Source organism: Mus caroli, chromosome 11 (assembly GCF_900094665.2).
Source record: "Mus caroli chromosome 11, CAROLI_EIJ_v1.1, whole genome shotgun sequence".
Classification (NCBI taxonomy): Eukaryota; Metazoa; Chordata; class Mammalia; order Rodentia; family Muridae; genus Mus; species Mus caroli.
The window spans coordinates 115,969,785-115,995,429 of record NC_034580.1 but is presented as its reverse complement, the minus strand read 5'-3'; the positions used below and the strand labels follow the sequence as shown (position 1 = coordinate 115,995,429).

The 25,645-nt window shown below is 55.2% G+C and overlaps 1 protein-coding gene across 1 annotated transcript; it reads left to right on the top strand.

The window, feature by feature from the left end:
- The first annotated feature begins 1,847 nt into the window (after window positions 1-1,847).
- Cep131 (centrosomal protein 131) lies at window positions 1,848-25,411 on the top strand. Its single transcript, XM_021176360.1, has 26 exons — window positions 1,848-2,016; window positions 4,843-5,036; window positions 7,443-7,537; window positions 12,321-12,435; window positions 12,727-12,848; window positions 13,604-13,717; window positions 14,097-14,243; window positions 15,947-16,064; window positions 16,494-16,610; window positions 16,762-16,903; window positions 17,238-17,332; window positions 17,683-17,865; window positions 18,201-18,377; window positions 18,832-18,942; window positions 19,251-19,376; window positions 19,456-19,572; window positions 21,032-21,134; window positions 21,682-21,883; window positions 22,589-22,696; window positions 22,787-22,904; window positions 23,057-23,131; window positions 23,787-23,929; window positions 24,025-24,202; window positions 24,294-24,457; window positions 24,996-25,056; window positions 25,132-25,411. Exons 2-26 carry the CDS (start codon window positions 4,860-4,862, stop codon window positions 25,204-25,206), a joined length of 3,183 nt encoding a protein of 1,060 aa, XP_021032019.1. The 5' UTR covers window positions 1,848-2,016; window positions 4,843-4,859; the 3' UTR covers window positions 25,207-25,411.
- The last annotated feature ends 234 nt before the right edge of the window (window positions 25,412-25,645 follow it).

Sequence of the window (25,645 nt, the reverse complement as noted above, 5' to 3'; positions counted from 1 at the left end):
CTTGGGAGTGTGGCCTTTGTGGCTTAGTGCTCCAGGTGCTGGTCATAAAACAGATAGCAACATTCCTTCCTCCACCCACCTGCTTCCTGGGTTCAAAGAATGTTCATTTAAAGAATGGCACCCTGACCATTACTGGAACCTACAATGCAAATGTGCTATCTTTAGGGGCTCTTAGATTGTTAGGGGCTCTTAGAAACTGTCTTGAGAGATAACCTGACACTTGTGACTTTATACTTCCTTGTGACTCTTAACTGGTATTTTTGGTATTTTCCAACAATGCCCTCCCCACCTCCTTGAGTTGTGGTTTCTTCCTTTAAATACCCCCTTACTCAGCTACTTGGGGCTCCATGGTCCTCTACCCCTGCGTGGTGTATGACCATGGGCCCGAGAGCGCTCTTGAATAAAAATCCTCTTGCAGTTGCAGCAAGACCGTTTCTTGTGTGATTTGGGGTGTCGCCTCTCCTGAGTCAGAACGTGGGGAGAGTCCTCACGTTGTGGGTCTTTCATTTGGTGCGTTGGCCGGGAAACGCGACCACCCCTCACACCCGAGAACCGACTTGGAGGTATGGGGATCCCCTCTTGTGTATGTGCTGGCTGGTGTCTCTGTTTTGAGTGTCTGTTTTCTGAAACGAACATTGGAACATGTGCTTGTTGTGTTGGGTTGTTTGTGTCTTGTCCTATGTTTCTGAAGCATGGCGAAGTCTGAGTTTGGATCCATCTGAGTTTATTGAATTTGTGTCTTGGTTTCAGGGTTGTGAGATCGTGGGTTCGAGTCCCACCTCGTGCCTTGGTTTTACACCTGGCAGAGTGAGGGTCTCCCTTCGGGGGTCTTTCAGTGGTACACACCTTTAATCCCAGCATTTCAGAGGCAGAGGCAGGTGGATCTGTGAGTTCAAGACCAACCTGGTCTACAGACAACCAAGGCTACATAAAAAACCCTGTCTCAAAAAAAAAAAAAAAAAAAGAAAGCACTTACTTATATAGGACCCGGGTTTTAGTTCCCAGCACCCACATGGCATCCTACAACCATCCACAACTCCAGTTTCAGGAGATGCAGCACCCTCAACATGATGCAGAAACACACACATACTAAATCTTAGAAAGAAAAGATGAAAGCCAGGTGTGGCGGCACTTTGCCCGTAATTCCAGATTTAGGAGGGGAAAGCAAAGGATCAGGAATTCCAGGTCATTCTCAGCTATATAGTGAGTTCGAGGACAGCCTGGGCTACGTGGTATATGAGATGCTTTCTTTCTTAGAGCAAAAATGGCTGAGGTTCAATGGCAGAGTCCTTATTTAGCACATGCAAGGCCCTGGACCACCATCCTAACTTACACACACACACACACACACACACACACACACACACACACACACACTCACACTCACACGCTTGTTCATAAGATTAATATGCAGATAATTTTTAAAGCATTTGAGTTTATAACATTGTTATTTAATCTAACTTCTGTTGGAGAGGCCATCTGAGCTTGTATGTCCTGAACCCTTTGGCAGAAGACCACAACTACACACTCGCGGACTCCGACAGTGTCTTTGAAAGCAGTTAGGAAAGAATGGGGAGAGGAGGCACAAACACCACCGCGCGGTCCTGCCAAGCACCGGAGAGGCCCAGGGATGCGCGGGGGGCCTCAGAGGGTGCCGGGACCCGCCTCCTTAAAGCCCCGCCCCTCTGCCTGCCCCACTCCACTTTGGCTTTCTACAGCTCCTCCCACTCCGGGACTTACAGGACAGCCTAACGGCCCAATGAACTACCCGAAGATCAGGGCGGGCGTCCGAAGAGCCAATAGCTGAGCGGCGCGCGCTGCAAAGGCGGGCCGGCGTGACGGACAGCGGAGGAGGCGCCAGGCTGGTTGCTAGCCGCCGCGGCTCGCCCCTGCGGACAGCGCTTTATTGTCACCCACGGCGGAGGCCGCGCCAGCCCGTGGGGCCCCGGGTGGCTCTGCAGCCTCGCCCGCCAGGCCGAGCCCACGGGCCCTGCGCCCCAGGCTAGGTCCGCGCAGGTGAGGGGCGTCTCGCGGTAAAGGGTCGGGCCCTGCAGCGAGGACGGCCTGTGCCCAGTACCCCCAGCCCCGGAAGGTCGCCGTGGGGTCCATTCGGGCGGCCCGGAACCCCTGCCTTAAACCTCAAGAGGCCTGGGGGATGCGGGTCGCCCGCGGAGGAGCACAGCAGTGCGCTGCTCAAGGGCTCTGCCTCTGCGAGTCATCTGGCCCCCCGAGGGAGTAGGCTCCTGCCCCTCCGGCTCCTGCCGGAGGCACGGTTTTGTCCCGGGTGAGGCTGGCCTCCCCAGCCTCCGGCCATCTGGCTTATAGATTTCCATGGAGAGGCTATGTTTACCGCCCAGAACCTCACTGGCTGCACGTGGTGTTGGGAAAGCTATGTCCACCAGACTTAGGAGCTTAGGATCCATCAAGGTGTAGCCAGTGCCAAGAAGGGCAAGGTATTAGGTTTCACCTACACAATCAGAAATGTGTAACCGGGGACACTGGCTGGACTAATGGCAGAGCAGCCTCAGAGTAGGGACACTGCCCCCCACCACACACATCTGGATGTCAGTACCAAGGCAGCTTGACTTTGGACCATGGTGAGTGTATGCCCCTGGCTCCCTGACTCTGCAAGGGGATTGTAATCACTTAGCATTTGTCCCGTGTCCCATCTCCTCCCAGATCTCAGGATCTCAGTGCCCTCCACACATCAGGACCCAAGACTCTGTGGTCCCTGTCCTCTCAAGGGAGTCCTAGAGAAAGCAAAACAGTTTGATAGAAGAAAAGCTGATGGCGGCATGGAGGAAGGGGGACTACAGATGTAGTGGTTGTCTAGGTTTGAAGAACAGCAGGAAGGCAGGCTTAGTTAATGCACAGTGGAGTGCTTACAGAAAACAGGGTCAGAGCTGGACTTCTCAGGTACTCAGATTTACTCTGCCATCCCGAGAAGCCATTTCCCCTGTGGGTGTAACCTGAGCCGAGAGCAGTGTGGAAGTATTGGGTGTTGTGAGCAGGGCCCTGGCCGGATAGCCTGCTGTACTTGTGCAAAGCTCAGGGATGGAGAGGGTATATAAAGGAGAGAGTCTGGGGCAGAGTTCAGGGGGGCTTGGGCTTTCAGGGATGAGAAGAGCCAGTGGGAGACTGCAAGAGAGAGCACCCTGCAAGGGAGGTATCAGAGTGCCTCTGAAACAAGAGAACAGCTGCCAGGTCCCCAGAGTTCATGGATGCTCTGTGGTGACGCAGGGACTTGGGAGTCCACATCCTACTAGAGTAGCTTGAAGTTGTTGTGGGATCTCCAGGATCCAATCTCAAAGCCCAGGATAGCCCAGGAAGATGCACTTTTTAATGTAGAGAATGTCCTAGGGCTGGGGTGAATGGCAGAGCCAGGCTCACAGCCACCACTGCCTGCTGCTAGCACCCTCTGGGATCGCTGACCCCCAGCTACTCACAGCTCACCATTTAGAGCCCAGTATAGGGTTTAGAGCAGTCTTGTCTTCTCATGCTCCTGGCTGAGCTCCTCCATCCCCAGTGGTGGCTTCTGAGAGTTTTGGTGACAGGTAGACCCACACGTCCAGAGTGAGTGGAGATTGTGAGTGCAAGGGGTGAGATTCCTCCATGGTATCTTGTCTCCCCCTCTGCTCGACCTCCCACTTCCCTTCCTCCACCAACTCCTCTTCCTCTTTTTTTTTTTTTTTTTTTTGGTTTTTTCAAGACAGGGTTTCTTTGTATGGCCCTGGCTGTCCTGGAACTCACTTTGTAGACCAGGCTGGCCTTGAACTCAGAAATCTGTCTGTCTCAGCTTCCCAAGTGCTGGGATTAAAGGCGTGCGCCACCACCGCCCTGCTCTTTGTTTCTTTTTTTTTTTTTTAAAGATTTATTTATTTATTATATGTAAGTACACTGTAGCTGTCTTCAGTCACTCCAGAAGAGGGAGTCAGATCTTGTTACGGATGGTTGTGAGCCACCATGTGGTTGCTGGGATTTGAACTCCTGACCTTCCGAAGAGCAGTCGGGTGCTCTTACCCACTGAGCCATCTCACCAGCCCTGCTCTTTGTTTCTTGAGACAGGGTTTCTCTATGTAGGCCTGGCTGTCCTAGAACTCCCTCTGTAGACCAGGATGGCCTCAGAACTCAGAGATCCTGCCTACCTCTGCCTCCCAAGTGCTAGGATTAAAAGTGAGCCAGTACTGCCCATGAGAAGGGCCGGGGGAAGGGGGCTATGTGTGCTGACCTGGGATGTGGCTGCCCACAGCCCAGGGCCTGTCCCTCCGTCGCAGTAGAATACTTGGATACAGTTCAAGAAGAGTGAAAGGCACAAATAGGCCAGGTGTTTTTGCACACCTTTAATGCCAGCACTCCGGAGACAGAGAGGTAGGTAGATCTCTGTGAGTTTTGAGCCAGCCTGGTCTATAGAGTGAGTTCCAGACAGGACAGCCAGGTCTATACAATGAAACCCTGAAACCCTGTCTTGTATGTGTGTATATGTCTGTATACCAACAGAGGCCAAAAGAGAGTGTCAGATCCCCTGGAGCTGGAGTTACAGGCAGTTGTGGGCCACTGCTATGGGTACTAGGAACCAAGTCCTGTCCCTCTAGAAGAGCAGCAAGCACCCTTAACTACTTGGTTATCTCTCTAAGCTTCATTCCCATCTCATGTAGCCCAGGATGGCCTTGAATGCACTATCTATCTGAGAACGGTCTTGAGTCTGGCCCTCCCGCCTCCACCTCCTGTGTTCCAGGATTGCACACATACACTGCCACACCTGGTTTATACCATGCTGAAGACTGGACGGAGCTGTATCCCCAGCCCTGCGGTGTCTTATTGCGTCTCTCATTTCCTTTTCAGGGTTAGCCTGGTCCACCATGAAAGGTTCACGGACCATCACTGCCACTCCTGAAGGCAGTCCAGAAGGTGTGGACTTGAGTCTGATTGGCCTCCCTCCGCCCATGTCCCAGCGGCCCGGCAGTGCCTCTGCCACAAGGTCTATTTTCCGTTCCATGTCTGTGGCCACAGGCAGCGAGCCAAGAAAAAAGGCACTGGTGAGTGTGGGTCTGGGACCCTCTTGGGGTGGCATCTAGTCCCTGGGAACAGTTCCTCACAAGAGCGTTTATCTCATATTCATGGTCATGCTCCTGTAGGCAGTGGGCCACTCGAGCCACGTGAGCTGTGCTGTGGCAAATCCAGGCCCTTCTGGCATCCGGCTTTCCCCTCCTGTTCCCACTGTATTTAGGCTTCTTGGGTTCTTCAAAGCTACTTTTCTAGAAACTGGGTGGGGTGGGTAGCAGATGGGCAGGGAGGGCTTTGCGGAGAGCTGTCTTTCCTTTCCCAGCCTACCTCTGTGGGGGCATGAATCAGGAATGTCACTCAGAAATTCATGGTGTGAACATGAGGGGTCAAGCTGGACTCCCGCCCCCCCCCACTCGCTCTGGCCTTACTAATTTTATGTATATGAGTACCCCATTGCTGTCTTCAGATACCAGAAGAGGGCATCGATACAGATGGTTGTGAGCCACCATGTGGTTGCTGGGAATTGAACTCAGGACCTCTGGAAGAGCACTCGGTGCTCTTAACCACTGAACCATCTCTCCAGCCCCAAGCTGGGCTCCTGTAACCCAAAGCTACTCTCTGCTAGGCATTCCCTGGCCAGGCCCAGAGAGGAAGCAAGTGCTTTGTGGGCCAGGGCTGTGCCTGAATCTGGCCTGAACTTCTAAAGCAGGGAGGAACGTGGGTGAGACCTGCATGCTGCCTGTCCTCTGCGACTCTGCCCGAGAAGCAGGTCCTTGCTGAGGGTGAAGGGCTGGTTGGTGTCTGAGCTTGCTTTCTTGATAAAAGGCCCACCTCCTCCTTCTTCCTGAAAAAGTGTGTCAGGCGGCGTAGCCCTCCATTGCTCAGGGTGCATTCTGGGACAGAGATAGCGAGATGGTAAAGGACAGAAGTAGCAAGACGGTAAGGGACATTTGGTTCAGACAAGTTGCCTTAGTGAGCCAGCCATCTGCCTCAGCTGAGGTACGGACAGCTCAGACTGGCGTGACTCTCAGCCCCGCCCTCTGAGTTGCTGCTTCAAACAGCTTGAGTTGCTGTTTCTTATCCTGTGTGGATCCCTCCACTGCACCGAAGCCCTAAGCAAGGAGGGCAGCGTGGACCAAAGATCTGCTGCTACACCCCTGCTACACGGAAGCATGGGCTTCCTCTGTGGCTACCTGGACACAGCCACCTCTCGCAGGCCTCCTGCTGAGAGCAGTTCTATCATCTCAGTTTCTCCTTCAGTGGCAGCTCGTGTGGTGTGGCTGAGTTCTGGGTGGGGGAAGCTGCCAAGTCCTCTCTCCTCGGGACTCCTCTCTGGGATCGGTGCGGCTGTTTGTTTTGTAGGATGATGCTACCGTGCTATATACTTAATGAAAGAACAGTCCACCAGGCCGGGACCTCCTGTGGGCTGGGCCTCATTTTACTGCTGGTCCTTGTCACTGTTTGATCTCATTGGGGTCCTGAAGGGCATTTGCTCTGGGAAGGTCTCTAAATCTCAAGAGACCGGACTTGTCATTGTAGCAGATGCCCCACGTGACAATGAAGCGGGCATGCTTTGTCTCGGAGGGATGGGAGCATGGAATAGGGAGAGGGTCTATCCTGGGCTGATGACATTGAGCCTTTGCACAGATGGAGTTTAAGGTTCTTAGCTCACGCTCTCATTTATCTGATGCGCACTTGATCACCTTCTGTGAGCACAGGAGCCACCTTTATCCCTTTCCTCAGTGTGGAGAATATAAAATTGCCATCAGAAAAGTGGGGGAAAGGAATGGGTACCCCTGAGCCGTCACTGACACCGTGACAGTTGATGTATTTAACAGTTCCACATTAAGAGTAGTGGTGTACATCTTTATTCCCAGCACTTGGGAGGCAGAGGCAGGCAGATTTCTGAGTTTGAGGCCAGCCTGGTCTACAGAGTGAGTTCCAGGACAGCCAAAGCTACACAGAGAAACCCTGTCTCGAAAAACAAACAAACAAAAAGAGTAGATAATCAGATGTGCCGCTGTTTAAAGTGCAGAGGGCCAAAGAAGGGAGAGACAAGCTTGCTGCTAAGGTTCACAGCTGCTGCTTCTGGCCTGCAGGCAGCCCGTGCTCTGCTGTGCCCGCTTCATCTCCTGTTCCCTGTGATGCATCGCATCCACCACCTGAGAACACTAGGCCAGCTGTTGATGACCACAGTGACAGAGCGAACAGTTCCTCGCTGGGCCCTCCCCAACTGCAGGGGTGAAGGGCTCTCCACTTTGCGCAGTACACCTAGGTTCTCAGAGGCTGGGCCCTGCCCCCCACACCCACTGTTCATGTGCCACCAAGAGCCTCCCAGCTTGTTTGGAACNCAGAACACTCTCCCAGTGATTTCTCTAAGGCCTAGCCTGGTGTCTGAGGCCTTCTCTGCTAAGCAGGCTCTTTTTTCCCTTCTGAAGGAGGCCACTGGACCTGGAGGCCCCCGAGCTATCAACAATCTTCGAAGATCTAACAGCACTACACAGGTCAACCAGTCATGGACGGGCTCCCCCAGGTAACCTACTGTGATTCCCGGTCCCCCTCAACCTCTCGAGGTGGTCTTGTTCCATCAGGTAACTCCAGCCTCCCTTCTCCTCCCTCCCCAGCCNTTCCTGCAGCTCTGTCCATTGTGGTCTCTGCTGGGCAGTGGGATCTGGGAAAATNGGGGCTGCACTCCTCCCACACGCAGACAGAGCCTCAGGGCCCGGGGTGTGCACTCAGGACATCCACTCTGCCAAACTACTGGTGGCTGAAAAATGCAGGACGCACTTGAGGTGTGGGGTGTACACATGTTGACGGTGCTAGAAGTTGGGTGTATACGGGGGCTTACGTGCACACGGCCGTGGCGTATGGATTTGTGGGCTGTGCTTCCTGTGTGGCGTGTATTATGGAGTATTTGTAGTTTTTTTGTTTGTTTGTTTTTGATTTATTTATTATATATAAGTACACTGTAGCTGTCTTCGGACACTCCAGAAGAGGGCGCCAGATCTCGTTACGGATGGTTGTGAGCTACCATGTGGTTGCTGGGATTTGAACTCTGGACCTTCGGAAGAGCAGTCGGGTGCTCTTACCCACTGAGCCATCTCACCAGCCCCGGAGTATTTGTAGTTTGTGGTTGTGTGATATGGATGCTGTGTACTATGGGTGTGCAGGTATGTGGTGTGTGGAGAGGGCTTGGTGCATATAGCATGCATGCGTGCACGTGTGTGTGTGTGTGTGTGTGTGTGTGTGTGTGTGTGTGTGGTGTGGTGCGTGCGTGCGTGCATGTATGTATATGTGTGTCTCTGTGTGTGTGATGCCTGTGTGTGCGCACGCGTGTGTGTCTGTGTGTGCCTGCAGTGTAGTTATGCTTGTTAATGATACCCAGGAAGCCCTTTGTAGATGTATCTGCCTATGGGAGAGCAGGCCTAGTTCTGTTAGCAGTTGAATGTCTTAGTTCTTTCTCTGGGCTCTGATAAAGTACCCTGACAAAAGCCATCTGGAGAAGATCTTGCTCATTCTGAATCACAACGCAGTCTGTCACTGCAGCGAAGTCACCACAGCAGGAGCGGGAAGCTGCTGGTCACCTCTGCAGTGGAGGAGGGTAATGGCTGTGTCCTTCTCAGCTCGCTTCCTCCATGGATCCCAATCAAGGAATGGTGCTGGCCACGTGGGGAAGAAAGAGCGGGCATGCCTTCCCACCTCAAATTAACGGATCACAAAGTCATGCCTAGAGGCCAGTTCCCGAATGATTGTAGATCTTGTTAAACTGACAAAACCCAGCGCAGCTCCAACCCTTATTAGCTTGGTACCCAAATACATCGCTCTGAAGTCACAACCTCCCACTCCTTATTCTCACAGGCTCCTGACCGTGTTATAATAGAAAATACTTCTAGTCCAACTTAACAGTCTCTGTAGTCTGTCACAGTTAGCTCCTATTTTATTAAAAAAAAAAAAAGTATGTTTATTTAATACATCAGAGCCCAGAATAAGATTCATATTCTAAAATTGAAGAATAGGGCACAGCAAAGAACCAGGCAAGTCTTTTCACCAAATCTGGTACTAGGGGCTCATAATGTATTCAGTTGGGCTCCAAAAGGCTTGGTTCCCCCATATACATTCTGAGATCCAGACTGCAACCTGGTCTTCCCCTTGACAGTTTCCTGCATTGCTTGCTCAAGTGTCCCATGCAGCCTCACTGTACGCAGCCTCCCCAACCCTGTGATAACTCTTGCAGTCTGCATGCTGTGATGTACCACCACCATGTGGACGCCACCAAGCCCTGGCAGCCCGTGGTGTATCTGGGCATCTTGGGGCCACATGTTGCTACAGTGGAGCCTCAGCAGCTGAAGCAGAACAATGTTGCCCTTGCTGGTCGTGGAGCAGGGCATCTCTGGGGCTCTGCAGGCCTTTTGTGAGCAGTCACGTGGGTGCTGGGAACCCAACTTGGGTCCTCTGCAAGAGCAGCCAGCACAGATAACAGCTGAGCCGCCTCTTCAACCCCTCTGGGCATAGTGTTTTCATTTTCACATCCTGGAGCCGTCCGTCCACAGTGGGGTCTGCCTTCTATGCTTTTCCTATTGTCCAGGTGCAAAGATTGTGTCCGTTTCCGACTGCAGCTGCCTTGTGTGCCTTTCTCCGCAGGCTTCCATCCCCTTCTACCTACTGCAAGCCTTTAAAATCCTGCTCCTGATTTGTTTTTCTCTCCATTTTCAATGAAATCTAAGAGTCTTAGCTTGGATGTCTTGCTGTCATGAACTGTCTTGCCAGATAAACTGGTCTGTTGCTTTTGAATTCAGCCTCACCTAAAATTCCAGGACTCTTACAAAATGAAACCAGATTTGTTGCTACAGTGTAACAACTTGATGTCTTTGTTTCCATTTGCAGCCCCCCAACCCCCCAACCAGCTGTCTTTTTTTTTTTTTTTTTTTTTTTTTTTGGTTTTTCGAGACAGGGTTTCTCTGTATAGCCCTGGCTGTCCTGGAACTCACTTTGTAGACCANTTGTAGACCAGGCTGGCCTCGAACTCAGAAATCCGCCTGCCTCTGCCTCCCGAGTGCTGGGATTAAAGGCGTGCGCCACCACGCCCGGCTCCAGCTGTCTTTACTGTTGGTGTTCTTTGGTTTTGGTTTTTGGTTTGTTGTTTGGCTGGTTTTGTGTTTGTTTGTTTGTTTGTCTGTTTTTGGCTTTGCAAACATCATTAGGGTTTCCCCTTGCCTTCAGCCTCAAACTTCCAAGTCCCTGCCACAAACCCTTTGGCAAGTCGGACGCGACTACATTTATCACAGTAGCAACTCTTCTATCCCCATCGGTTTTCTGTATTCTTTACATTTTTTATGACTGTCACCAGACAGTAGGAGCTTATGTTGGCAACTTCTTACATTGGGGTCGACAGGAAGTGGGGAGGAACATGCTAAACTGGAAGTGTAACCTGGAAAGGCCACCCCTACTCTCATGAGTTCTATCATCCAGACCCCACTTCCTAAAGGCTCCATAAGCTGGGGACTGAATGCTTAAGGGACATATCAGATTCAACCATGGCATTCTGGCTTCATGTGGTGCTGTGGTCCTGCGGAGGGCCTCATGTCCTGTCTTCTGCCCCGTGTCTTACTGTGCTGGCCCCAAGCTGTCTCCTGTCTCTCCGAAAGCTATGCAAGGATGACACTTGCCAGAGGAGAGCTCTTCAGTGTGGGCCCTCTGGACCTCATTTCTTTGTGACATTTTCATAAGCTCTGCCAACTTCCACCAACCCCAGTCCATGAGAGTCTTGCATATTTTCTTGCTAGGTTGTCTAGGGCCTCATAGTCCCTGCCATTGCATGCTGGGTCTTCGTCCCCATTTCCGATGGGTTTCAGTGTTGACCCTAGCCCGGTGGCCTTCCTGGATTTTAGCACTGCATTGTGTCTAGCTTCTTCACCATTTGTGAATCAGGACAAGTCCTTCCCCTTCTACCTCCCTGCCTTCCATGTTCAGGCAGACTGAGCCTACCCCCTCCACAGGAAAGTGGATTTTGTGGTACTTTATTCTGTGGCTCGCCAACATGGCTGGTGATGCCAACACTGTACCTTGGCCTCTGTCAGGGCGATGGGTGAAGCCTGTAACGGTGTGGAGTCTATCAGGGTGGCAGTCTTGCCAAGGATATGTCGGGGCTGAGAAGAGACATCAGGGAACTGACTGCCCATCATCCTCCCCCTTCCCTCCTAGAGAGTGTGGAGATGGCAGCCCAGAGCCAAGAATGCCAACAGTCCCTGACCTACACTTCGTGTCCTGTCCCGCTCACGTCTCAAGAACACCTCAGAGATTTGCTTATTTGTTGGTGCTAGAGACGGAGCCCAGTGCCATGCACACACTAGGCAATCACCCACTCTGCTGCTGAGCCAGATCATGGCCCATGCGATATTGTCAGTGCAGCCAGCATCATGGCCCCATCTAGGGTGTTCTTCACCTCATGGCTAAGGCTCACTGTGTCCTCCACCAGCCTGCATTCTGTCCCTGTGAATCTGCCTGCTCTGGACATTTCTTATAATGAGAATGAGATACTGTGTGGCCTCCTATATGTGGCCCTCCCCCTGAGCATGCTTTCAAGGCTCACTGTGTGACATTGTTTCACTCGGGCATGATGCTGGGCCTCATGGCCCTGTGCACAGTTTGCTAGCTGCCAGAGCTTCCTGCCACACATGGGGCATTGCTCCAGGCTCTCTTACTTCATCAGGTTCAGACCTTGGGCATAGTATGTCCTTAGGCCCCTGGGGGAGTTCCTGCCGTCTAGCTGATCTTTCTTGTTGCCTCTGACTTTCTTGAGCTGACTTCTGTGTGGCTCTTTGTGTGTAGGGGAATGAGGGTAATAGCTGTAGCTGGTAGCCACATGTCTTAAGGCCTTTGATCCTCAGGCTCATTATAGCTACCCAGACTTCCAGACCTTGTCCCACTGAGGCATCTCTGCCAGTTAGGAATGTATGTCAGGGTTAAGAAACATTTTTTATGTATATAATGTTTGCTTATATACCTATATGTGCGCCATATGTGTACCTGCTGCCCTCAGAGGCCAGAAGAAGGTGTCATATCCTCTAAAAATGGTGTTACATAGGGTTGTGAGCCTCTGTGTAGGTGCAGGGAACCAAACTGGGTCCTGTGCTAGAGCAGCAAGTGCTCTCAGCCTGAGCCAACTCTCCAGCCTCCAAGAAACATTCTTTGAAACTGGATGTGACCAGACTCCTGTCCTGGAGTCATGCCCTCTTGCCTTCTGTAGAGCACACGCCTGCCTTCCTTCCTGGCATCCCTAGCCCTTGACTTTGTGTGCATACTTCTCTCTGACACAGGCCAGCAGAGCCCACCGACTTCCTGATGCTCTTTGAGGGCAGCACCAGTGGGAGAAGAAGGGTGGCCAGTCTTAGCAAGGCATCCAGCGAGAAGGGAGCCACGTGGAACGTCCTGGTAAGGGGGTGTGTGAGGCAGCCATGAGTCCTGGTGTTCCTGCCAGATCACCATCAGGCTCCTTCTACATCCTTCCTGCCTAGAGAGGCAGCTGTTGCAGGGTGGGGTGGGGTGGGGTGGGGTGGGGTGGGGTGGGGGGAGGGGAGAGTGTCCCAGGCTTGCTGAGCTTTGGTCCTGACACTGGTCCCTTGGGGCATAGCATCTGCTGCCTCATGACACGTAAGGGCCTGCTGTTGGTATTGGGCTGTGCTCCTAGTGTCCCAGGCTGTGAAGTATCCGTGTGATCCACAGGATGAGCAGCCCAGGGGCTTGGCTTTGCCAGCCAGTGCTCAGAGTCCCAGCACCCTTGACTCTGCCTTGGGCCCACGGAGGAAGGAGTGTCCTCTGGCACCCAGCTTCACCGCTAACAACAGGTATTGTCCCACCACACACACCTGGTCCGAGGAGACTCTTTGTCTTTTATGTAGCTGGATTTGGCTACTCTGTACTGAGTGGAGAAGTCAATGACCAAACTAATGGCTTTCCCCTCAGCCAAATGAGAATCCTGTAAGATGGTAGCTTGCACAAAAGGGACCTGTGGCCACTGTTTAGACAGTACCAGTGGTCAGCTCAGCAAGCCTCCTGGCCTCCTGGAAGGCTCTTCTCCTTTGGAGGAGCCTTTTTTCTAGACGCCTGAGTCACCCAGCTGAACTTTTCAGAAACGTCAGGTCCAGGAGTTTCCTCCAGGCCAGCTGTATATGACTTGAATGGTTCGTTTGGGAGGTGTCACCTTTGGGGCTCCCAACCTGACTGCCAAGGGTGAGCCCATGTCAGAGCTGTGCTTATCACTCTTGGGGACAGGACAGATCACAGCATGTCAGAGAGCAGTGACCAGCATGGCAGGCAGGAGCTGGTGCTGTGGCCTCACTGATAGACCAGGAGAAGCCACTGGAGCAAGCAGGCTTTGGGCCACTTCCAAAGCAAGAGTGCATCCCTTGACCTTGGGGATAGTGACATCATCCACTTTGGGTGCAGGAAAGGGCTGTTGGCCGCTGGAGTCCCAGCCATGGACTCCCAGGAGCACTTGGTCATTGCCATAGTATGCACTCAGAGTTTTTACGGCAGCGTGTGCCACAAACCAAACCTGATTGTCTCCTCCAGCCCCACTTCTTCCTGGTCTCTCTGACAGGAGCAACAAAGGTGCTGTGGGCAACTGTGTCACCACCATGGTGCATAACCACTATGCCTCCTCGAAGACGGTGTCACCCCCCAAGAGCTCCAACCAGACAGCCCCCTCCCTCAAGTAAGGCCTGTTCCCATGCACACAGAAAGCATGTGGCCTGGGGGAGGGACATAGGCAGGCTGGGCCCTGAAGGAAGCTCCTGTACACACACAGAACCACGTGCCATAGTTGGGGTAACTGGAGCCCTGTACCCCATTTCTCTGCTTCTAGACTTCTGTACTGAGAACCTCTTTCTGTTTATAAAATGTAGAGGACATTTACACAGGTGCCAGGCAACGGGACTTTGGGGTACGGGTAGTTCTGGGGGCCAGCAAGGTGGAAGTGAAAGGTCAACCTTGCACCATGGTTCGTGGGCCTCCTCCAGGCTTAGAACCAGGGCATGGGTCGGGGACCCTGCCTAGAGCTGTGGACACAGTTAGACTTCTCTTTGTCTCGTCAGCAATATTGTGAAGGCAGCAGCCCGTGAGGGAGGTGAGGGCAGCGACTTGGGGAAGCCTCGGAAGAACTTGTCCAGTGCCAGTCAGTCCGCTCGGGGCACCACCGGCCTGCTGAGGCGGAGGGAGGTGACTGAAGAGGAAGCTGAGAGGTGACCATTCTCAGGGAGTTGTGGGGCAAGGGGCTTGGGACCTATGACTCTAACAGTTGGTTTTTAGACAACATGAATGGGAGGGCCACACTCGCTGAGACTCCATGTGTCTAAAATGCAAGGGCAAGATGGTTATATGGGGGAGGGGCTGTAGTTGCTTGGGGCGTGACAGGAACCAGGACACCACAGGGATTGTTCTCTGAGGGTGGTGGGAATGTTCTAGAATTGGATTGTGCTGATGGACGCACAGCCCTGTAAATCTGCCTCAGAAAGCATTGAATTGTATGCCACAAATGGGAAGGTTTTATAGCACGGTAATTATACCTCCGTGAAACTGGTGATTAAAAACACATTTAGCAGAAAGGAGATAAAAGACTGAGGAGAACAAACCCCTGCCTGTGGGGCTGCAGCGGTGGGCACAGGCACAGGCGGGGCCTTCCTGGCTACCATGGGTGAGGCTGCCCTTGACAGTGCCCTCTGGGGCTGCAACGGTGGGCACAGGCGGGGCCTTCAGTGGCTACCATGGTGGCTCCTTGCCAGGCCCCATTAGCAGGTGAATAGCTGCATTGAGGGCTCCCAGGTGGCCTCAGGATGTCCATCCAGAGCACCCACCTGGCCTGTGACTCGGGGCTGAGTACAGGGAGAGGTCCTGCCAGTAGACAGTGGGAGGGAGGGAGCTGGAGGCAAGGCCAGGAGCCATCAGCTTCCCAGAGCTCCATCTTGGTGCTTCTCTGGATGGGCCTCATTGCAGAGCCAGGGCACTGTGGCAGGCAGCTGGAGGTACTTGGTCCTCTGTCGTTACCCTTGGCAACGATCTGTGCATAGCCCTTCTAGTCAGGGTTCAGGGGTTTGGTTTAATCAGCTTTGTTGAGTTATTATTTGTTTTCTTGCAGTTCTGGGATGGGACCCAGAGGTTTGCAAGGTTTACCACTAAGCTCTCTTCCCCAGACCACTGGGTTTAGTTTAAAATGTACCCACTTGACAAATGTTAGGTGGTCGCACATGTTAACATTCCCAGCACGTGGGTAACAGAGGTAGGAGAACCAGTAGTTCTAGGCCGTCCTCAGGTACATGGTGAATCTGAGGCCAGAGTGGAATGTGTGGCTCAAAAACAAATAAGTGACCGGGTGCCTTGTCACACACCTTTAGTCCCAGCCCTTGGAGGAGGAGGATCTCTGAGTTCAAGGCCAGCCCGGACTGCATGTGGCGCTCTAGGATAGCCAAGGCTACATAGAGAGACCCTGTCTTCAAAACAAAGCAAACAACCCTCAATTAAATAACACAGAAAATAATTAGGCTATCTCAACTTCCCCCAACTCCCTCTGCCCACCCACCGCGTGGTCTCCTCTGGTGCTCTGACCTTAGCAACCACCGACCTGTTTGTCTCATGAGCAGCTGTGTTCTTGGCTGTGGGGTCCTGGAGCTTGGTCTTGTTCCCAAGCAATATCCTGTTACCTGGACAACCATCCAAGCCTGCTTTAGACTGACAACTTGCACCCTCCCTGGATTGTCTTCCAGGAGGGTGGGTTTAGGTCTTAAAGGAGTCTAGAAGGGCTGGCCTTCCACATCATAGCCTGGTGAGAAAGGGCCGTGTGTAGCCACCACTGTCTCTTTCCATCTGGACACTTGACTAACAGCTTCTTGTTCTAGGGGTACAGGGATGTGGGGACCTTTCCTGGTCCTGAATCTAGTTCTCTGGACAGGTTCATCCATCAGGTAAACCAGGCTGCAGTTACCATCCAGCGCTGGTACCGCTGCCAGGTACAGAGGCGCCGAGCGGGAGCAGCAGCCCTTGAGCACCTGCTGGCGTCCAAGCGAGAGGTCAGTGGGATTCCTCAGGGTCTCGCCGCCTGCAGTGTGTACAGCGAGTGCATTAAGTGCCATTCTTAAGACAAATCAAATGGACGTCAGATCTGGACTCACCCACAAGTGCATAGCCCCCTCTGTGGCACCTCTTGTCCTTGATGCTGCTGTTGGGTTGATGTACCAAGAGACCAGCCAGTGCCAGGATGATTCCCTGAGCAAGATCCGGGCTGAGTGCTACAGAGCTGTGTCTCTGATATGCCTACATCTCAGTGTGGGTCTGGCCCTCTGCTGGGCCAGGGTGGCAGGTTCCGTGTCCTGAGCGGTAATCTCACCCACCTTCTATGCTAATTGACGCTCGGTGCCCTGTGGAGACCTCCCAGTTGGTTCCAGGGCTCTGCCCATCTTCCAGTTCTGTAAAGTTTGTGGATTTGGCTTCCCTGGCAGGGGCAGAGGCAGCGGTTGGGAGGTGGGAACCTTCTGGAACTGCACCGGCAGGAGGAGGCAGCAAGGAAGAAGGCCCGGGAGGAAAAGGCTCGCCAGGCCAGGCAGGCAGCCATTCAGGTACTGGGTACCCCAGGTGTCATCCCTCAGCCCATAGCCCATTCTGTGTGACACTGATGCTTGGAGACACTGAGCCTCAGGGGAGCTGGGCTGCAAGAGGGCCAGGGGACACCCTGCTTTAGTGGGCTGCTCAGAGGTGCCCCTCTGTCAGGAACTACAACAGAAACGAGCCCAGAAGGCAAGTGAGGCCGAGCACAGGCGGCCTAAGGACAGACCAGAGACCCGAGCACCGGAGCAGCCTCGACCCACGCAGGAGCCAGGCTGCGTCACACACCCTAAGGCCAACAACGCTGGTGAGTGGGTCTCTGTCCACCCGACCCTGGGAGGCCTACAGTGAGGTGAAGCTGGAGGCTCATACGGCCAGGCACGGGGACTTTTACCTGCAGACCTGGGGTCCCACTGCTCCCACTTGTGCTGCCTGGGTCACTTGTGGTGCTAGACTCGAGGGTGGCCAGGCCTCAACAATCCTAGTGGTGGGACCCGCACTTGGGTTGCACTGGCTCCCACACAGCATCACACCCTGGAAGACCAGCGCCCCCTAGTGTCTCTTTGGTTTCTACCTGGCTCCTCCCCAGATTCCCTCCAAGGTCAGGCCCTGGAGGAATGACAGTGCATTCTGTTTTACAGGTGCCAGCATCTACCCCACAGGCCCCGTGGACCCCTGCCCTCCTGCCTCTGAATCATCTCCAGAGCGATGGCAGTCTCCAGAGGACAAGCCACAGGTCTGGACATGTCCGTGCCTGGCTGGCCTAAGTTTCTCCTCAGCTTTGGGGTCCTTTGTTTCCTGAAGGAGCCCAAAGGGCTGCTGTTGTGGTGTGAGACAGAGGCCTGCTGATCTTGCTATGGAGAGGTCTCAGAACCACTCTGAAATCCTGCCAGTTCACATTCATTAGGGGACAGCAAGGCCATAGGCTGCTCAGTGTGACACTAGGCCGGAACTTTTCTCCTTTGAGGACAGCACCTGAGTCATGTGCCAAGTGGTGGATCCACTGGCCCACAGGGACCATGGGTGCGTGGGGTAACTTAGCTACCTCTGGCCTGACCTCTCTCCCTCCTGACCTGTCTACTACAGGACATCCATTCTCAGGGGGAAGCCAGACAGGACCTGGCAGTGTCAGGCTCTTCCAGGGGCAAGGCCAGGGCCAGAGCAACCCTGGACGATCTTCTGGACACACTGAAGCTGCTGGAGGAGGAGCCAGAGCCGCTGTCTCACCCCAAGGCCTACCATAAGGACAGATATGCCTGGACTGACGAGGTGAGCAGGCGCTGGGCACTCACACCATCCCCTGCAGGGAGGCCTCCATGCAGGTCAGGAAAGCACGGGCCACCATGTTCCTGCTTTAGTTGAGACCCTAACAAGGTCCAGCTGTGCCTGTTGACTCCCTCCTGTCTGGTCTCCTTGAGGTTGGGACACAGTGACCCAGGAGGGTATACACCTCTCCTGCTGTGGCAATACTCTCAAAGTCTGAGCACCTAGGGAGGCCACAGCCACAGCTAGGCCTGCCCCCCACACACACACAAACACTGCCCCCATCCCCGAGGGACCCCAAGTTCTCAGGCTCCTCTGAGTCCCCAATGCTGGCCCTGCAGGAAGAGGATGCCAACTCCCTGACAGCTGACAACCTGGAGAAGTTTGGGAAACTCAGTGCAGCCCCTGGCCCCCCTGATGACGGGACCCTGCTCTCAGAGGCCAAGCTTCAGAGCATTATGACCTTCCTGGATGAGATGGAGAAGTCAGGACAGGAGCGGCCAGCACCCTGGCGGGAGGTAGTCAACCGCCACAATGGGAAGTGATCATTTGTAAGGCCCCAGTGCAACCTCCCTGAGCCCCAAACAAAAGTGAAAGCCAGCAGGGCCTCCTTGTTCCGCCCTGGCATCCTCTCTAGATAGGTCATCCTGTCCACGTGGGTGGTCTGCAGGCTCTGTCCTGAATGAACAGTGGTGACCACAATGAAAACAGGGATATGGCTTGTTTTTAATGGGGCAGGAAGGTCAGGAGAGGGCAGACCAGGCCTCGTGGTCTGTGTTTGAGCAGGCTAGCCCTCCTCTGCACTGATTAGTAAACCTGGTCTCCATGGCTGACCTGTTGCCCAGGTGTCCCACATAGCTGTCCCCTTGCAGTGGGGTGGGACAGGGGGCATGTAGTGACTCCCTATGGAGGGTGGGCGTCAGGTAGGCAGTAACTGCTGGGTGGCCTGCCTGAGGACTGCCATATCCTTAGAGCCTGGTGCTAGAGGCGGGCCCAGGATCTGAGGGACGCACATCTGTGATGCGGCTGAAGCTGGAGCTGGAGGAGAAGAAACAGGCCATGGCTCTGCTGCAGAGAGCTCTGGTGAGACCATGAGCCATCACCCCAGGGCCACGCTGGGACGGGGCCTGACCATGAGCCATCACCCCAGGGCCACGCTGGGACGGGGCCTGACCATGAGCTATCACCCCAGGGCCACGCTGGGACGGGGCCTGACCATGAGCCATCACCCCAGGGCCACGCTGGGACGGGGCCTGACCATGAGCCATCACCCCAGGGCCACGCTGGGACGGGGCCTGCCAGCATCCTGCCCAGGGGCCAGAGCCATTGCTGCCCCACATGGCAGGGATTCAACACCACCGTCTCCTGTCTATCTCCCCCTCCTCCCGCAGGCGCAACAGCGTGACCTCACTGTTCGACGTGTTAAGGAGACAGAGAAGGAGCTGACCCGGCAGCTGCGGCAGCAGAAGGAGCAGTATGAGGCCACCATCCAACGGCACTTGTCCTTCATTGACCAGGTGACAGTCGGGGAGGCAGTGCTGACCCACTGAGGGACCGTAGGTTGGACACCAGATCCTCACCCTACCCCCGTCACAGCTGATCGAAGACAAGAAAGTTCTGAGCGAGAAGTGTGAGGCAGTGGTGGCTGAACTGAAGCACGGGGACCAGCGGTGTCGGGAGCGCGTGGCCCAGATGCAGGAGCAGCACGAACTGGTGAGCTCCTTGGCCGATGCCAGGCTGTGATGAGGTTCCCGGGGTAGTGGCAGCCCTGGCTGTCCTGGAACTCACTTTATAGACCAGGCCAGCCTTGAACTCACAGAGACCCCCGCCTGTCTCTGTCTCCTCAGCATCCACTACTGCCTGGCCTGCCTTTGTTCCCTTGTTTGTTATTTTGGAGGGAGTTGGGGGCTGGGGATGTGTGTGTGTGTGTGTGTGTGTGTGTGTGTGTGTGTGTGTGTGTAGTCCTGTTCCTTCTTCTTGAACTGCATCCAGGTGTTCAACGGGGACAGGTGCTGAGGTGTGGACAGCCACATCCCAGGTCAGCATGCACAGTCCACCTGCCCTTCACACAGGACAATGCCATGGACCCATGAGTCCAAGCCTGGCCTACTCCAGTGGCAGGTGTCCTGGGTGACAGAACCTGCTCAGCGCAGCTGCACCAGGCTCCTCCAGCTCCCTCCTGATTGGCCTGCAGATGCTGGTTAGAACTCTGACTCAGCCCCCTGGTTATGCTTCTCTCTGAAGTCACCCTAGACTGGAGCCCAGACCCCATGTGAGGGTGGGCTGACTGTCTAAAGAGACCCCAGTGGTCATCACCCCCAGCCAGAGTTGGAGACCGAAGTTCTCGGCTGGTCCTTTCAGCTTCAGCAGGAATGGAGTCACGGCTCCACAGCAGCCCAGGGAACTCCCTTGCCCTTAGGGACCTTCCTCTCAGGCATCCCTGTGGCAGAGAATTTCAGCGTAAAGCACAGTTGGTGATTATTAAACTTGGCTGTTCTTAGCACAGGAGTTGATGGGTGAGCTCAGGAGGCCTGCAGGGGGGAGTGGGAGGAGTCTGGCTGACTCTGGGAGGGTCCGGCTTTCTGCACGGTGGGTGTGTGTAAAGAAAGATCCTCCGTAGTTAGAGTGGACGACGTGCAAGGCTTATGGGTTAAAGACTTCCTGTAAGTGAGCTTGTAGTTCATGAGTGAATGTGAATATCTGAGGCTGTCACTTCAATCTGGGGAAGAGAGAATAGCTCAGGCAAAGCTATAAACCATTCTGGCCTTAAGTGTTCCTTCTGGTTTCAATGGTTTTTGTTGGTGGCATCTCTAAGAAAACATGCGTCATGGCTTTAGTAAGTGACGTTTGTTGACGCCTTGTTCATGGTGTCTGTCAGCAGGAAAGGCACACCAGCTCCAGATAGAGGGCCTCTTCTCCTTCCTATGTCCCTTAGTTCTCTGCCCTTCTCTGTGGCCTCAGTTACAGTGGGTGGTGGCATCCCTCTCAGCAATGGGACCTCTACAAGCCAGTGGCTGTAACTACCCTTTGTGGTACCTCAGGCTAGCATGTGTGTGCTGTGGTGGTCCCCGCCCTGGGGAGAGAGGAAGGAGCCCTGCAGCCTGCAGGCTCAGGAGGCGGACGGACGGGACTCCCCCTCCGCACTCACTGACCTCCTGTGCTCTTCATGCAGGAGATCAAGAAACTCAAAGAACTCATGAGTGCCACCGAGAAAATCCGGCGTGAGAAGTGGATCAATGAGAAAACGAAGAAGATCAAGGAAATCACAGTCAGAGGTGGGGCCTCCCCGCCCTGCAGCTCACTCTAGTGACAGTAAACCTAGGTGGTGCTAGGTGAGGCCGTGGTCCTGGCTGCCTAAGGCAGGTAGACGCAAACACCATTCTAGCTGTTGGCTCCCAGGTCACAGAATCCTAAGGGGACCTCCCGCCCCTTGGAGGCTAGTATCGGAACCTCAAGACATGTAGGTCACACTGCAGAAACCAGAGAAAACTAGAAAAGATCAGCACTCTTTAGGCTGACAGACTCGGTATGTGAGGGGGGTTCTAGTGGGCACCTTCAGACTGCCCTGTGGAGAATCCGTTTTCTCCAGGATCCTGGCTGTGTGCCACTGGGAGACCCATTGGTCAGAGCACCAAGAGGCTGGGCAAGCCACTGTGGTCTGATGGTATATCCAAGACACTCCTGGAGCTAGGTCTCTGGAGTACGGGCTAATCTACTGCCTCTCATCTACCTCTAGTCTATCAGGTTTGCCATGCTGTGGGGCAGTGGCTGGATGGGAGGGGACTTGCAGCCCTATCTCTGGTGCAACCCCCGTCCCCACAGGTCTAGAGCCTGAGATCCAGAAACTAATTGCCAAGCACAAGCAAGAGGTGAGGAGGCTCAGGGGCCTGCACGAGGCTGAGCTGCAGCAGCGTGAAGAGCAGGCCGCACAGCGCCACCTGCGTCAGGCAGAAGAGCTGCGGCAGCACCTGGACCGGGAGAGGGAGGTGCTGGGCCAGCAGGAGCGGGAGCGCGCCCAGCAGAGGTAGGAAGGAGGGCTCTGGAGGCTTGGGCCTAGAGCAGCCACCTGACCCCTGCAACGTACCAGCCTGTGTGGGACTTGTGCCGTCCACCTGCCCAGCCAGTGCTGTGAGCTTCCTGTGTGTGGTCATGGGAGATGGCTGTCACTACGCTCAGATGTCCAGACTTGCTGAGCCGGGCCCACTGGGATGTGTAGGTCACTCTGCTGCAGAGGACAACGCATCCATTCCCTCGGCCCTAGGGCTCACCACTGTCTTATAACCAGGCTGTGATGTCACAGCCTGGGACATGGTGGCCGAGGGACATGGCTCTGTGAGTCAGTAGTATGCCTTGGCACCAATGACCAGTGGACACCCCTCCTTCACTGTCAGGGCCTCCAGGCTAGGTCCCCCTAAGGCTGTCATTTCCTCTCTCGTGACCTGCTGGCCCTTTGCTCTCCCACTCTCAGGAAAGACAAAAGGGTACAGGTCATGGCAGGCGCTTACTCAGGTCAAAGAACCAGGTGCCTGGCTCCCACCTGAGGGTGGGGCTAAGCAGAGAGAGGCCAGTGTGAAGATACGGAAAGCCACAAGCGCAGCTGAAGGGGGCTGCAAGCCCACGGACAGCAGAGGGTCCCTGGGAGCTGATATGGCCGCCCTGGTCAGCAGGGTAACCGGCATCAAGCACTGTGGGCACCCACTGTGGTGTAAGTGTCCTCGCCGTCCTGCAGGTTTGAGCAGCACCTGGAGCAGGAACAGCGGGCATTGGAGCAGCAGCGGCGGCGGCTCTACAATGAGGTGGCCGAGGAGAAGGAGCGACTGGGCCAGCAGGCAGCCAGGTGCCACCGAGGGCTGTCCTCACAGTGACCCCTGGCCTAGCCAGCCCCTCTCACAGTGACCTTCTGTTGCTGACTCTTGCTGGCCTGCAGGCAGCGGGCGGAGCTGGAGGAGCTGAGGCAGCAGCTGGAGGAGAGCAGTGCGGCCCTGACTCGGGCCCTGAGAGCCGAGTTCGAGAGGAGCCGAGAGGAGCAGGAGCGGAGGCACCAGGTCAGCCTGCTCTTCCCCTCCGAGTGCCGGCTGAGTCTGGCCTGCAGCGGAGGAAGGGAGTCTCTTCTGCCTGACCCCCGTGGTGTGGGGTCCTCAGCAGGGTGGGCAGGGCCTTGGAGTGGCCTCAGGCCCTCACAGTCTACCCCCCTCAGATGGAGCTGAAGGCCCTGAAGGACCAGCTGGAAGCTGAGAGACAGGCGTGGGTGGCCAGCTGTGCCAAGAAGGAGGTAGGCTGGGCCAGGCGGGCCGCTGCTCAGGGCTTCCTGGGCTCTTCCTCCTAGCTGTGCGGACCTCGGTGGGCCATGCTGCTCACTGTCCACATGGATCCAGGACGGTTAGAGTCGGAACAAGAGGAAGGTGGGGCCAGGGACATCTTGGAGACCTGAGAGGACTTGTCCTTTCTCTCCAGGAGTCACCCAGTCTGCGTCCTTCAGAGTCACCTGATACCCAGAGCCCGAAGCCCCTCAGAGCCCTGGCCTCTGGTCTTTCCTTTTAGGAATTTGCAAGCCCCTTGGCCACAGGGCAGGTTTGCCATTTTGCCTTGGCCTGTCTAGCAGACAGTAGTAGTTGATCATCTTGGACTACAGTTCTCCAAGAGAGAGGGACAGCCTGCTGCAATAGTGACCCCCTTGGCTAAGGAGCCATACTACCCAGGGCTATCTCATGTCCCTGCTCACGGGAGGTCCTGAAAACAAAACATGGTCCTCTTGGGACCTGGGGACCTGTGCAGGGCTGGAGCCCTTCACCCTGTTCTGTGTCTCCCTGTGGCTCTAAGCAGGAGCCATCCCCTGGAGCCCAGCAAGGCTAATCTTGCTGTTGCCTCCGGCTTCTCCTATCTGCCCTCCTGCTGACCAGTTCTGAGACAGCTGCATGTCCCTGCAGGAAGCATGGCTGCTGACCAGGGAACGTGAGCTGAAGGAGGAGATCCGAAAAGGCCGAGACCAGGAGATTGAGTTGGTCATCCACCGGCTGGAGGCCGATATGACACTGGCCAAGGAGGAGAGCGAGAGAGCAGCCGAGAGCCGGTGAGCAGCCTCCCGCCTTTAGCTCCACAGTCAGGGGAGAGCCCAGGGCAGAGGCAGAGACAGAGTGAACACTGTCCCCTGCCTCTGCCTGCCAGTGTCAAGCGTGTGCGTGATAAGTATGAAACAGAGCTCTCGGAGCTGGAGCAGTCGGAGCGGAAGCTTCAGGAGCGGTGCTCGGAGCTGAAAGGCCGCCTGGGGGAGGCCGAAGGGGAGAAGGAGCGACTGCAGTCCCTAGTACGGCAGAAGGAGAAGGAACTAGAAGACCTGCGGGTGGTGAGTAGCCCAGGGCTCTTTCTGTAGGGGAGATGGGGTGGGGGTGGGGGCTCACTCTGTCTTCCTGCTCACAGCGCCCCCTGCTTGTCAGGTGAACACACAGATGTGCAGTGAGCGGGCCAACCTGGCCCAGGTGGTGCGGCAGGAGTTTGCAGAGCAGCTGGCAGCCTCCCAGGAGGAGACCCAGAGGGTGAAAGTGGAGCTCGCAGAGCTGCAGGCCCGCCAGCAGGTGGAGCTAGACGAGGTGCACCGGAGGTGGGTGCTCAGCACTGCAGGAAGGGGCACAGGAGGCCAGTCGTGCCTCCTCCTATCTCTTCCAAATAAGCAGTATAGCCCAGGGGCAGGAGCTCACATGGTCTCCATCTGTGTGCCAGGAAGGCTAGGCGTTTCCCCTGGGCGTCACTTAGCTCTGGGGCTGGGAAAGACCCACGTGTGCTTCTCCGAGGAGGTGGGCAGGGTTCCGGCCGGAACAGGTGATGTTCAGCAGAGAGCCAGCAGCAGAGAGGGTGACAGTAGCCACCCAGAGTCTCCTTAGTCCTCCCAAAGGGCTACTCGGGGCTGTGGCTGCCTGCCTGCCTCTGTGCCTAACATGAGAATGAGACTTCCACCTTGCTCCAACCCCGTCTCTTCCAAAAACCACCTTAGGGTCTGGTTGTCATGGAGGCAGTGGCCCAGGGCAGGCTGCTCCAGTCAAGGTGGAGTAGGGCTGAGGCTGGGTGGTAAGAGGCCGCCCTTCAGGCTGACCTGGGACTGAAGGTGGGGCTGTGCAGAAGCGGAATGCCCGTCACTGCAGGGTGAAGACAGCTCTAGCGAGGAAGGAGGCGGCCGTGAACAGTCTCCGCAAACAGCATGAGGTGGGTCCCTCGGGCAGTCTGTGATTGTCTTGCCTAGGGTCAGGGTGTCCAGGGCCTGACTGAAATGTGTTGCAGGCTGCCGTGAAGCGGGCGGACCACCTAGAGGAACTGCTGGAGCAACACAAAGGGTCATCTCTGAGTTCTAAGTGACATCGCCCTTGGGATGACGAGCCAAGCCCGAGGCTGACACTCAGTCCTGCGGCTGGTGTCCAGGTCACGCTCCAAGACACAGAGCTAAGGGTAGGACAGCAGCTGGTGTGTGAGAGGCACCGTGGAGCCCAGTGCCCGGGACGTTACTGTCAGCATGCCTGCAGCTGTTCTATAGTAAAATGGTTAGGTGGCTTTTTTTAACTGCTTCATGTCACCTGCTTGTCTTTCTCTACTGTGTTGGGCGTGGTGAGCCGGAAGCTGGAGACCACTGGGCCCCTCAGCATGGTCAGGAGTGGTGGTCCTCACTGCAGGACTAGCTCCAACTCTGCCTCTCTCCCCTCCCACTTGTCCAGGCTGACAGGGCAGTGGCTTACAGCCAGCCCCTCTGCTCTCAGTTCCAATCCCCAGCAGGTATTGGCCATTTGTTCCTACCCTGGCC

Excerpts from the sequence above, each read along its gene's own strand:
- Cep131 (XM_021176360.1), top strand. The coding sequence starts at position 4,860 with ATGAAAGGTTCACGGACCATCACTGCCACTCCTGAAGGCAGTCCAGAA. Across the intron at positions 17,866-18,200 it reads GATATGCCTGGACTGACGAG|GAAGAGGATGCCAACTCCCT; the intron begins GTGAGCAGGCGC and ends CTGGCCCTGCAG. Across the intron at positions 25,057-25,131 it reads GTCTCCGCAAACAGCATGAG|GCTGCCGTGAAGCGGGCGGA; the intron begins GTGGGTCCCTCG and ends AATGTGTTGCAG.